General features: G+C 55.6%; 1 protein-coding gene across 1 annotated transcript; it reads right to left on the reverse strand.

The window, feature by feature from the left end:
- Window positions 1-280: 280 nt before the first annotated feature.
- MAG (myelin associated glycoprotein) lies at window positions 281-11,510 on the reverse strand. Its single transcript, XM_016220907.2, has 10 exons — window positions 11,428-11,510; window positions 10,897-10,964; window positions 10,367-10,735; window positions 8,924-9,220; window positions 8,586-8,843; window positions 7,164-7,424; window positions 2,750-3,037; window positions 2,318-2,414; window positions 1,462-1,561; window positions 281-502 (listed from the first exon to the last, which is right to left on the reverse strand). The coding sequence occupies exons 2-10, from the start codon at window positions 10,940-10,942 to the stop codon at window positions 338-340; spliced, it is 1,881 nt and encodes a 626-aa protein (XP_016076393.2). The 5' UTR covers window positions 10,943-10,964; window positions 11,428-11,510; the 3' UTR covers window positions 281-337.
- Window positions 11,511-12,113: the final 603 nt, after the last annotated feature.

Genomic DNA, 12,113 nt, shown 5'->3' on the forward strand with positions numbered 1-12,113 from the left:
TTTATTTCATGTCCCTTCAGCACAGACCCTGGGGCTAGGTGTCGGGGAGGAGACCAGGCAGGGGATAGCAATAAATAACACGGACAGACGGAACTCCCCTCCAGACAATGAGGTTAAAGGAGGTTAGAGGGGAGCCACACTGTGAGGGTGCGGTGGTGGCAGGGCGGGGACAGCTGGGAAGATCGGGGAGGCCAGGCCCCCAGGACCTCACTGTCACCTGTCCCATCCCTTTCCTGCCTCAGGCCCCTCTACTTTGGGGAGGAAGGGAGCCCGCAGCCAGTGGGGGCCAGCAAGGGTCCTGAGGGGGTGGTGGCCATGTAGACTGTCCCCAGCTCCCTCACTTGACACGGATTTCAGCATACTCGGCCAGCTCCTCTGTCAGGGTGTAGCTGTCCTTGGTGGGTCGTTTTCCCAGGTCCGAGTGAGAAAAGCTCAGGTCCAGCTCTGGGTGCTCCCCTCGAAGGCCCAGAAGCCTCCTCTCAGATCCTAGGCGCCTCTCACTCTATGAAGGGAACCAACCCATTAGAAGGGTCCCGTTCCACCTTTTCCAGATGCAAAGGCTGGAGTTGCTGGCACCTCACAGCTCCAGAGTTGAGTCCCAAAGCCCCGTGTGAAACTCTTTTCTCAAGGACCCCCAGCCCAGTCAGCCCCACAGTCCCCACGTCCCACTCTGGGGCCTTTGCCCATGCTGATCCCCCTTTGCCACACGCTCCTCATTGCTTAGCCTGAAAGCTGCCTACACATTCAATGTCTCAGGAAGCCTGCTTCAACATAGGAATTGGGGGGCACACAATTCAATCCATAAAACTTTCCCAAAGTAAAGCCACCTGGTCGGATCCCACCTTTCCAAAGATTTGTTCATGTCCCCCCTCAATCTTGGTGATCCTGTAGGTGTGACTTTGGCTTCCCCTTCAGGCTTTCCACCCCCCACCCCCACCACCCACCTATACACACGAGTCTTTGGACAGACACATAGAACAGTGGCCACGGACAGACAGAAGGGAGCAGCAGTGGGACAGAATAGACAGGCCAGGAGTGCTGGGCAGGGAAGACTTAACCAGGGACAATCCTGGACTTCTGACAGGGACGCACACACATGTATGACAGCCCCAAGGCCCACCGAGGGCCCAGAGGCGGGGACACTGAGCGCGCCCCCAACCTACCTCCTGGGGTGCTCATTCCAGGGTAGAGACCTCTTTGGACTATTAGAGAAGGAAATGTGGTCATAGACCCAGATGCGGGCTTCCCCTGGGCCTGAGCCCCATAGCCCCCTTCACAGGCTCAGCCTCGGCGCCCCTCCCAGCCCAGGTCTAAGCCAGCCCTCTGCACTCCCTCCTTTTCAAGCCTCCTGAGGGGCATGGCCTCCCTTCTGCCCCTTGGGCCAGGCCCCTCCCAGGCTCCCAGTGTCCCTGACATTTAGGTTCTCCAACTAGCCTGGAGCCGCAGGGATCTGGCCCTCACCTCATACTTCTCAGGTGCCCCAGAGATGCGGAAGTCGCTGCTGAACAGGACTGGGGGGTTGTCCCCTGCCGAGAAGCTGGGGCTCTCTGTCACATTCTTTCTGCAGGTCAGGACAGACGTGGCAGCCCCAGTGAGACTCCCAGGCTTCCCTCCCCTCTCCCTTTCTGTACCCTCATCTGCCTTAGGAATTTGGTCCAAGGGCCCCCAGAGTTGTCCCCAACCATCTCTCTAAGTGGAGGAGATGAGCTCTTCGAATGACCAGCCTCTGTCCATCCCTCCCTGCTTTGTGGCTGAGGAGGAGCCACCCAGCCCCTGGTCTCTGCCACTTTTCTAGACCCCAGCTTGGCTTCTCCGGTTCTGTTCCTATGCTCTGGGTCTATCTGTCCCTCCTGCTGCCAAGATGTGAAGCAGGGAGATTAATTCATTTTCAGGAGAGCCACAAGGAAGAAAAATAGCAGCACAGTGTGGCAGGTGGGTGTGGTTTGGGGCTGGGGGACGTTTTTGTTGCCACAGATGTGCGTAGGCATGGGCACACCTGGAACCAACTGTGACGGATGCTGTAGCTGCAAGCCAGGGGGAGTTGGCTATCCCCACCCCACCTCCTGGAGGGCAGGAGGGCACAGCGGAGAGACAGGAAAGACTGGTGGAAAGTGCTTGGCCCAGGCCCTGGCACCTGCTGACCTACAGGGGCTCACCTTAGCACTGCATCCAGTTGTTCTCCATCCAGCGGAGCCTTCTCAGAGCAGAGTCCACCCTCCCACATACACACAGGGCTGCCCTTCCTTGCCTGCCCTTCAGCCCCCCTCCCCACCTTTGGAGTCTCCCCACCCCAGGTCAGCCCTGGCGGGGCACTCACTTTCTGCGTGTCTGGGTAATGTAGCAGACGATGGCAATTAGGATGGCAAAGGCGACCACAGCTCCCACGGGCCCGATCTTGGCCCACATCAGGCGGTCTGAGGACAGAGAAAACCCAGGTGCCCTCAGGGCTGCTGGTGGGAGTGAAGTCGCCTGGTTTCTTAGGAGATGGCCTGGGGCATTAGTGATAGTGCAAATATCTGCACAGCTGGCACATCCTTGCACTGAGGGCCTGGGGAGGGTCTAGTGCAGTCTGGCAAACTCAGGGCAGCCTCCCCTCCCTGCCCAGAGGGCCTCTGTACCATTTGACCAGCCTGCGTAGCCCAACCCATGCTCGGTGACTGATGGTCAGGCAGCCTTGGGGAGAGGAGCCTGGATCCCAGAGGAGCCCCCTCTGTTCCTGTGGCTCCCAGCCCCAGGCCACACCACTCACGGGCTCCCTGGAAGGGCAGCTCCAGGCTCTTGGTGCCATAGAGGTTGCGGGAGGTGCAGATGACCCGAGGTGGGGCCTGGGCCTGTCCCCGAAGTGTGAGAATGCTCGTGAGCAGGAGGCCACTGCGCTCCGAGTACACGAACTCCCGCTCCGTCTCATTCACGGTCACGTTGCGCGAGGGCAGCTCGAAGGCCACAGAGGGCTCTGGGTTGGACTTCACCACGCACAGGCACTGCACCGTGTCCCGGGCCGCCGCGCAGTGGGACTCCAGAAGGATCACTGGGGCAACTGCAGGGGCAAAACCAAGACTGAGTGGGCTGGAGACAAACAGTAGCCAGGCCTTCTCCGCTGAGGGCCAAGAGCAGGGTTCAGCTGCAATAGAGGTGAGCTGCAGTCTCTCCTTCGCTCGATCCCTTTACACCCTCTCTAAGTTTGTTCACCTTGTAAAACACAAATCACATCCTGGGGCTCCCTGCTCAAACCTATTCTCCAGTCGCTCTGTGTCACTGAGGATAAAATCCAACTTCTTTGCCTTGGTTTGCAGGACCCTGTGGGACCAAGCCACACTCTATCTCCTTCCCCTACCCTGAAAGACTCATTCCTCCCCAGTCACACTGGCCTCCTTGCTGTTTCTCAAGTTTACGGAGTTTTTTCCCAGCCAGGTATTTGTGTTTCTCCCCCAGCCTGGAACACGCCCTGAAGGTACCTTCCCAACTCGCTCCCTCGCTCCATGAAGGTTCTTCTCACTCACACACTCTCTCCTCCTGCCACCTCGCTTCACTAACGTCACTCCTGCCCCGCTAAGTTTCCTGCCCAGCACTCATGCCTACCCGTGCTATATATTGATACTGCTTGTCTCTCTTTTCCATCAAGACAGGCTCTCATCCTGTCTCCACTCTGTCGCCCACAATTAAAACGTGCCTTTCGTGCAGCAGAGCTCTGGGAAGGTTTATGGAGCAAGCTTTCGAATTCTGCCCGCTCGCCTTTCAGGCCGTCCTGCAGGTGGCCCTGTTGACTCCCCAGAACCCCCTTGCATCTGACCCTCCCTCCCTCCCGGGACTCCCCAGTGCCACTAGAACCAAGCACCACCCTCCACCCAAGGTCATTCCGTTGAACTTTGCTTTGTTGCCATTTGTATTTTTTAAAGTGGTACAGGGATGATGATTTTCTTTCATTTCCCAAAATGTAAATTATAATCGAACTTTGCATGCTGCTTTTTAAAGCTATATTTTCTTTCCCTCCTGGAGAGGCCAGCACTCCCCTCTGCTCACTCTAGTCTGAGTTTTGCTTCTCAGTTCTGACCAAAACCCACATACACACGGGGAACAGACCCTCGCCAGCTCACCAACCCCACTTATTTTCAATTTCCAACAAAAGAGAATATGTAGGTGACAGTGATGGGCCAGGGAATCACGTGACCAGGTATATTCATAATAGAGATCATTCTAACCAGAACCTCAATGTGTACATGTATCTAAGTCTAGTAAATTAAAAGTTATATACCCCAATTCTGTTCCAGCAGACATACACCATGCTCGCTGTGGTGTTAACTAATTAACACACCACAGAGTAAATCAATAACGACAAACCCAAACTGACAGCAATTAAATTTTTTAAAAACCCTTTTGTTGAAGACCGGGCACCGCTGGTGCTCCGGTGACAATGTCTGCCCTACATGCTGGGGAACGCCAGCACCCTGCCTGCATGTGCTCAGCATTTTCGAAGCTTTGCAGGAAGCTTGGGAGACCTATGACACCCCAATTGACATCCAACAAACCTCAAGTGGCCATCTGCTGGCTGGTGGCCCCGATCAGGCCCTCAGCTTCCTTGGGCCTCCAAAATGGAGTTCTCATCTGTGCAAACAGGGGCAATGTTCCTAAACTCACCAGGGGCTACAGGAACTCGGAAGATAGGCACATGAGTGCGCTGTCGAGGCTTAAATTAGCATCCACCCGAGGACCGGTTAGAAAAATAGAATCATTCCAGCAGAGGGAGCATGTGAGCAAAGCCTTGGCTCAGACGCAGGGCAGGCATCCAGCCCCGAGTCCGAAAGAAAGATGGTTGGGAAATGATGAGGGCACCTGAGCCACGTGGGAAGCGCCAGGTGCCATGGGCCCTCACCAGAATTTCCTTAGTCTTCACACCCATCTTTGGAGCAAGGTACTGTTATCACACTCGTTTTTCAGAGGAAATAATTTAGGCTCAGCCAAGGTGAAGTCACTTGTGCAGCAAGACACAGAGAGAGCTAGCAGATTGACCCAGGCTGGTTCAGCTCTGTCCGGTACTCAGCACCAGTAACACTTCTGTTTCCTTCTCTTAAACTGGTTTGGGGTGAAGAACAACAGTCCCCTCCCCCAATCACAATGAAATAGGGCAATACATGCAAGGAGCTCAGACTCAGCGCTTGCATGTTGCAAGCACTCTGTAAGGGTGAGAGCCTCCTGCAGTGCCCACACCATGCCAGGCTCTGGGGTGGGCAGGTAAGACAGGGGTCCCTGCTCCAGGAATATCCACCATTGTCAGTGAGAACTAAAGCCAGGTGCTAGGGGACATAGACTGTAGGGACAGAGCGGAGCTGAGGCTGCACTCCCAGAGGGAAAGCACTGAGACGAAGGCCATGGAGAAGCTTCAGGAGCTTAGCAGGTGGGGCGGGGGTGACAGAAATGCCATAGCCTCATAGCTGCTCCTCTACTCCAGTGGATTGAAGGCTTTATATTCCAAATCTGTTTGTTTTTCAGAGAAGCCAGATTGAGTCCTTGGGTTCTAAGGCCTGCTGGGGAGGTGAAGCTGCCAGAGGTTTAACAGCTGGGGCAGATAGGAGGCCAGAAGAATCCTGGCTCTGACCAACCTTCCTAGCCACACGGCCATGGGGGAATTCTGACCTTCCTTTCTACTTAGTTAAGGATTAATGATAACACACACCTGCTTCACAGGGCCCCAGGAGGGGGCAGAACAACATCTGTAGAGAATGTGATCATGACCCAGAGTCAGCCCTTAATGACCATTTGCTGCAACCACTCTTACTAGGCAGGGGGTTCCATGACTGACAATGTAGGAGAGATGGTGTATGTTCAGCGGCTGCTATCAGATTCTCAGAGGGTTCTGACTCTTAAATTTAAGAGCTACTGGTGTGGGGTGTGACAGGGAAAAGGGTAGAGTGGAAGAGGGAAGCTGGGCCCAGGAGGGCGCACATGGGGAAGAGAGAGTACCACACAGCCCATATGCACTGATCACATTGGATGCTGTGAGTGACAAGAGACCAGAGGAAACGTGGCCAAAGATAAAAGGTTAGCGAAGGAGTGGATGGCCATGGCACTGCCTTGCAAGATGGCACTCCAGAATAATCTATAGCTACCGTGTACTGATTATCACCATAAATACAAAATATTGAGTATGGACCGTGCTCAGTACCTTCTGGCAAGCTCGTGTGGTGGGGACTGTTATAGTAAAGCAATTGAGTCTGGGAGTTTGGAGACTAGTGCCACAGGTGAGGTCAGAGCTGAGGAGGGTGCAAGAGAAATGGAAGTATTGAGGTGACAGTCCAGAAGGAGTGGTTGGAGGATGGGGAGTCAGAACTGTGACTTGGGAGCTACAACCCAGGATGGTGACCAGGGTGGGTGTCCGGGTGCTGGTGGTGCTGTCCATAGAGAGGATGCCTGGAGAGGCGCTAGCTGGCAGTAGAAAAAGGAGTTTCATTTCCAAGGCTGTTAGCTTTTTATGTGCTTCTTTATGTGCTTTTATATCTGTCACTAAGCTTGGTGTCCTCGTGGGCCTCTCCCTCACCTCCCACAGAGCCACACAGCCCTTTGCACGTAACAACTACTAGACCACTGACTGTGTGCTGATGTAGTAACACAGGATGAAGTCAACTTTGGGCAGTACTGAAGAGTGGGACCAGACCTCCTAGACTTGAATCTTAACATTCTGCTTAAAATTTTCTAGCTGTGTGACCTTGAGCAGCTGCATGTCTCTGGGCCTCAGCTTCCTTCTCTAGAAACTAAGGACAGTAACCCTGCCTCATAGGGATGTCATAAGGATGAAATGAGTGGGTCCCCGTACAGAGCTTCCAACAATGCCCGGTACATAGTGATGTGCCACAGGGTTGGATGTCGTTGTTATTATTTTAGTTAATGCAAAGGGGCAGTGGCCACAGGATCCAGAATCGCCCTGGTTAAAAGCACACTCCAGGATGTGGAGACACAGTGTTCTCAGGTGGGACTTGCATTTCCTTGCTGTGGATTACGCTTCCCTTCCTTCCCCATCCTCACCTGCTGGCGCAGAGCTGACCCTTTGTTGGGATATGTGGGTGCCTCCAGCTACCCAGCTGTCCCCTAGTGAGCCATCCACCTCAGGTGGAGGGGAGACAAGTGTCACCACTCTCGGTGGGGGAAGGGAAGTGAGGGGGCGTACTCACACTCCACGGATAGGTTAAAGGCGGTGCCTCTCTGGCCATACTGGTTCTCGGCCACACACCAGTACTCCCCGTCATCCTCAGGTGTGACAGCAGGCAGCTCCAGCTGCAGCTCACTCTCGTAGATGACTGTGGCCAGGATCTGCTTCTCTTTGAAGATGGTGAGGATAGGATCCGGGTTGCTCTGTGTGGAGCACAAGATGGAGACAGTCTCCCCCTCCACAGCCACCACTGTCCCGTTCACTGTCGGCTTCCAGGGTGCATCTGGGGGGCAGAACAGGGGACGATGGTCAGAAGCCAGGAGGTACCCCCTCTGCCAGCCAACTCCCCCCCCAAATGTAACCCCAGACACCCCAATCGAAGCACACCACTTCAGGATGGCTCGGGTAACCCCAGGCCTGGCTGTCCCATTCACAGGAACAGGGGCTCTGCAGCCAGAATGCCTGTGTGTGAATCCAGACCCTGCTCCTTCCAGCTGTGGGTGGACCCATGTCTTAACCTTTTCTGGACCTCATTTGTTCTTATCTGGGAAATGGGTTTAAAAATAGTCCCAACTTCACAGCGGTGACCGAGAACTTAAGTGACAGACACTGTTCTAGCTGGAACGAAGTAGATGAAGATCCTGCCCATGTGGGTAGATGCTATGTAAGCAAATAAAATATATCCTTGGCAAATTGGGGATAAGCGCTTTGGAGAAAAGTAAAGGGAGGGATGGGAATCAGGATAGTTACTGTTTTGACTAGGATGGTGATGGAAGGCTACAGTGAGAGTAGAGGAGGTGGGAGGAGCCAGCCTCTGGGATGCCTGGGGGAAGAGCATTTGTGTAAAGCAGTCAGAAACTGCTGAGTAAATGTTGGCTGGAGCTGTCATTATTATTACCCCCAGCCCTGGCATTTTGCCTCAATAAGTATTTGTGAATGAATAAATGAATGAATGACCTCTCTTGGGTTCCTAGCTAAGAATGCTGTCTGACTAGCCCCTTCCTCCGGGGCCCCATAACTTACAGGTGCACACAAAAGGCTGGGTGAGACCTAGGGTTCCCCCAACCCTCCCATTACAACTGCAATGGGACTCATTTTAAAATGCAGCTTTCTAAGGCCAGGCCCTGATCTACTCCTAGATCAGTCAGGGCTGCCCAGGAAACTGAATATAGTCAGCTTTCTTGTGTGACAGGGGCGCACCTGTCTTCTGCTCCTGTCCTAGAGATTAGAGTGGTGCAGAGTAGGTGTTCACTAGATATTTGTGCAGAAAATGAAGAAGTGAAAGCCTTGACCCACAACCCTCCTCTCCACCCGCCCCTCAGCCGTGGTTCTGATCCTGACCCACCCTGGCCAGCCCAGCCCCACCCTGGGCCAGGTCCCTTTCCCTCATCCCTCCACCGCAGGGCCAGTGCCAGGCGAGTGTGCGCCCAGGCAGGCCACTCACACATGACGCTGAGCCCCACAGTGCGGTTGTCCTGGCCATAGGCGTTCTCTGCCAGGCAGGTGTAGACGCCATCCTCCCCGGGGGTCACCTCGTCCAGCTCCAGGAACAGGCTCTCGGCCACGGCCTCCCGCAGCACCGTGCCATCCCGCAGCCAGGCCAGCAGCGGCAGCGGGTTGCTGTCAGCCCCACAGAGCAGGCTGACGTGGGAGCCCTCGATGGCCTCCACCGAGGAGTTCATCTCCACAATCACAGGGGGATCTGAGGCCGGCGACACAGTGGGGTCAGCGGGCAGGTGCCGTGTGCCCCACCCCCGCCCCCAGGACCGCCCCCAGGCTCACACTTGACGTCCAGACTGGCATAGCCCTCGAACTGCAGGCTGGTGTTGGGGAAGGCAGCCTGGCAGCCCAGCCGATGGCCGTTGGCCTCCCTAGTGGGCACGAAGTGTAGCAGCGACACCTGCACCCATGTCCCCTCGTCCTCACGCAGCCGGCCCAGCACAGCTGGCTCCCCCAGCCCGTCGTGGCCCAGCCAGCTCAGCTCCGGGCGCAGCTCTGGGCAGTTGTCAGGCACCATGCAGCTGACCTCCACTTCCGTGCCTGCCACCACCTCCACGGGGACCACGATGTTGGGGGTGTCTGCGTGGGAGGAGTATTGAGGAAGCAGGCGTCCCCACCTTGACCAGCTCCAGTCCTGGTACCTGGTCCCCTCCCCTTGGACACAGAAGCCCCGTGCAGGTCCAAGCACAGGAGAAATTGTAATGAAAATAACAATATACTGGCCTGAGTACAGTCCAGTGTTGAACTAGCCGGTCCTCCCAGCCACGCTGGCAGGTGGGTAATATTACTATCCTCATCCTGCTGTTGAGGAAACTGAGGCCACAGCTGGTAAGCCTGTCACTCGGGCTTCATCACCCGTGTCCTGACACTACAACATATTCCTTAAGAAACCTGCCCCTCCCTCATGATCGATTTGGTTGACTGCCTCGTGTGTGTGTGTGTGTGTGTGTGTGTGTGTGTGTGTGTGTGTGTGTGTGTGGTGGGAGGAGTCTCTTTCTCCATCAGGGCTGAAACCTGGCTCCTCTTCTAGACTCGATGCTGATAGGGGGCGTGAATCTAAGAGCTCCAGGCAGTGGGGCTTCTCAGAAACTAGGCAGTAGGAATGCCCCAAATCAAGCAGCGGGCCCTACTCCGATGGTCAAATTTGGCCCAGAGATGCATTTTATTTGGCCTAAATTTAGGAATTTAAAAAATATATATCTGAGCCTGCAGCAAATGTTTAGGAATTAGGAGACCACAGGAAAATACACCATTCCGGTTTCTTTTTAAATCAGCCTGCCTGCCACGGCCCTGCATTCTCCCAGCACCAGTTAGCAGCGCTGGTGCCGCTGAGCACTTGACATCCATTCGCTCACTGAGCTTCAAGTGCTGCTCTTATCCCCATTGAAGAAGAGGAAACCAAGGCTCAGAGAAGTTCAGTAACTTGCACACAGTTGCCCAGCAAATGCAGCAATCAAGAGGCCTTACCCCTAACCCCGAGGCCCACTGCCTTTCCCCAGATGTTTCCAGAAGAGTAAGAGCACTCCTTTCCCTCTGGGGGTGGCAACACTGCTTGGGTCCGCTTTGCTCATTTCTGTCATCTACCCGGTCCCTGTGGGCGCCGGGCTCTGCACCTCCCAGCCTAACAAACAAGTCCCTGGACCTGTGCTGGGAGGACTTCCTCTGCCCCCCTGCTGCCCCGGGGGTGCCCCTGCCCCACTGTCCTGCAGCCCGCGGGGAACTCACTGATGATGTCCAGGACGCTGTGCTCAGAGAAGGTGTACTGGTTGTAGCCCCCTAAGTCCCCGCGGAAGTAGTACTTGCCGCCCAGCTCGGGGCTGAGGTTGCTGAGCAGCAGGGTGCAGTTGCGCAGGCCCAGGTCCCCCAGGAGGCGGCTGCGGCCCTGGAAGCTCTCGTGGACGACTTGGGTGCGGGACTTGAAGACCACTGGGGGGTAGTTTTTCGGGTAGGGGCTATTGAAGTACCAGACGCCATGTACAACGGCAGGCCGCAGCTCGTCAGGGAAGTCAAAGCGGCAGGGGATGGAGACGCATGTGCCCTCGAAGGCCGAGATGGATGAGGGCATCCAGGCTCCCCAGTGACCCCCTCGAGAGGCTGTGGGTGAGTAGGACAGCTGAGCCAAGGGATGCGTTCTCACTGAACCACCTCCCCCACTCCCGTCCCCTTCCTGAGGGATCCAGGGGCCCACAGAAATAACCCCAGCCCACTTGGGGCCGAGGCTCCAGGATCCCCAGCCCCCCTTCTCCAGCCATTACCTGCGATCATAATCCAGAACAGGGGCAGTGCTGTGAGGAATATCATTTTGTACAGCGAGTGACGACAGCTGGAGGAGGGAGAGGGGTTAAGGGTTAGGGGAAGTGAAAGGGGATCTCAGGAGGGGGCTTTTTCAGACATAGGCGCTGCTCTTAATATTTGTAATGACAAACATTTATGTGGCATTGATCAGGCACCTGTCCTCAGGGCTTTACTTGGCTCAATTAATTTATCCGTTCCCTTTGAGGAAGGCACAATTATTATCCTCATTTTACAATGGAAGTCCAGAGAGGTTAAGTAACTTGTCCATGCCACACAGCTGGGAAGTATCAACTAGGACAAGCCCTATCTACCTGGCTCCGGTTCTGCAGACTTAACCACCCAACTGTCCTGTCTCTGCATGGTAGTGAGATGCTGACAATGATCTTCATCATCACTGTGCCCCTGGGGATCCCCAGGAAGTAATGAGAGAGCCAAGGCTGGACCAGCAGCAGGAAGAGGGGGAGCCAGGAGGAAGGTACTCTGCCCCTCACCTCAGTCTCCCTGAGTTGAGAATGTCTTTTGGTCCCACTTGAAGATGTCAGCCAGCCAGCCTGGAACAAGAGTCAGACAGGTGCAAGGGGTCAGGGCCTGAGCACCCCTGTCCCTCTCTTTCAGCATCTGCTATGAGTTGCTGCCTATTGTGAGGCTGCCCATGGATGCTCGGGACCCTCCCACACAGCCTGGGAGCTACTCTACATAGCCCCCCCCCCAAAAAAACTGCCGTGGAGAACTGTGGGGAAGGAAAGGGGGTGACCGAGCATCGTGGGGGGAGAGGGGTGTGGTGAGTGGGGTGCGGCCTGGGGGTGGTAGGCAGGGACCCAGTGCCATCAATGACCGGGTTTCACAGCATCAGCATTCCCAACATGCCGTGTGAATTCCTGCCGCCCGCTCCCACCCCACAGACAGCCCCTGCTGTCCCCACCCTCAGCAGAGGCCAGTGCCCAGCACAAAAGAGCCCTGTTCCCTCAGGGGGAGGGTGCTACATCTTGGGGGACTCCTGGAGTAGGTGGGGTGAGAGGAGAGTCTCACACTCCTGGCTGGGCTCTACATGGGGCCAAGAAAGACCCAGGGTTGGGAGGTAGGGAGACCTTGGCACCCGGCCGCTCTGTGGGTCCCCTCGGGGTTGGAGCCAGGGTTTCCAAGCGACTGCCTTTCCCAGCCTTCAGCACCCTCTTCC

This window comes from Miniopterus natalensis, chromosome 18 (assembly GCF_054644295.1).
Source record: "Miniopterus natalensis isolate mMinNat1 chromosome 18, mMinNat1.hap1, whole genome shotgun sequence".
In the NCBI taxonomy this organism is placed as follows: Eukaryota; Metazoa; Chordata; class Mammalia; order Chiroptera; family Miniopteridae; genus Miniopterus; species Miniopterus natalensis.

What these genes read in the sequence shown, in the direction of transcription:
- MAG (XM_016220907.2), bottom strand. Translation starts at nt 10,942, where the DNA reads ATGATATTCCTCACAGCACTGCCCCTGTTCTGGATTATGATCGCAG. An exon ending in TGCCAGTCTGGACGTCAAGT is followed by an intron (nt 8,844 to 8,923) that starts GTGAGCCTGGGG and finishes CGCCGGCCTCAG; the next exon opens with ATCCCCCTGTGATTGTGGAG. An exon ending in ATTACCCAGACACGCAGAAA is followed by an intron (nt 1,562 to 2,317) that starts GTGAGTGCCCCG and finishes CCTGACCTGCAG; the next exon opens with AAAGAATGTGACAGAGAGCC.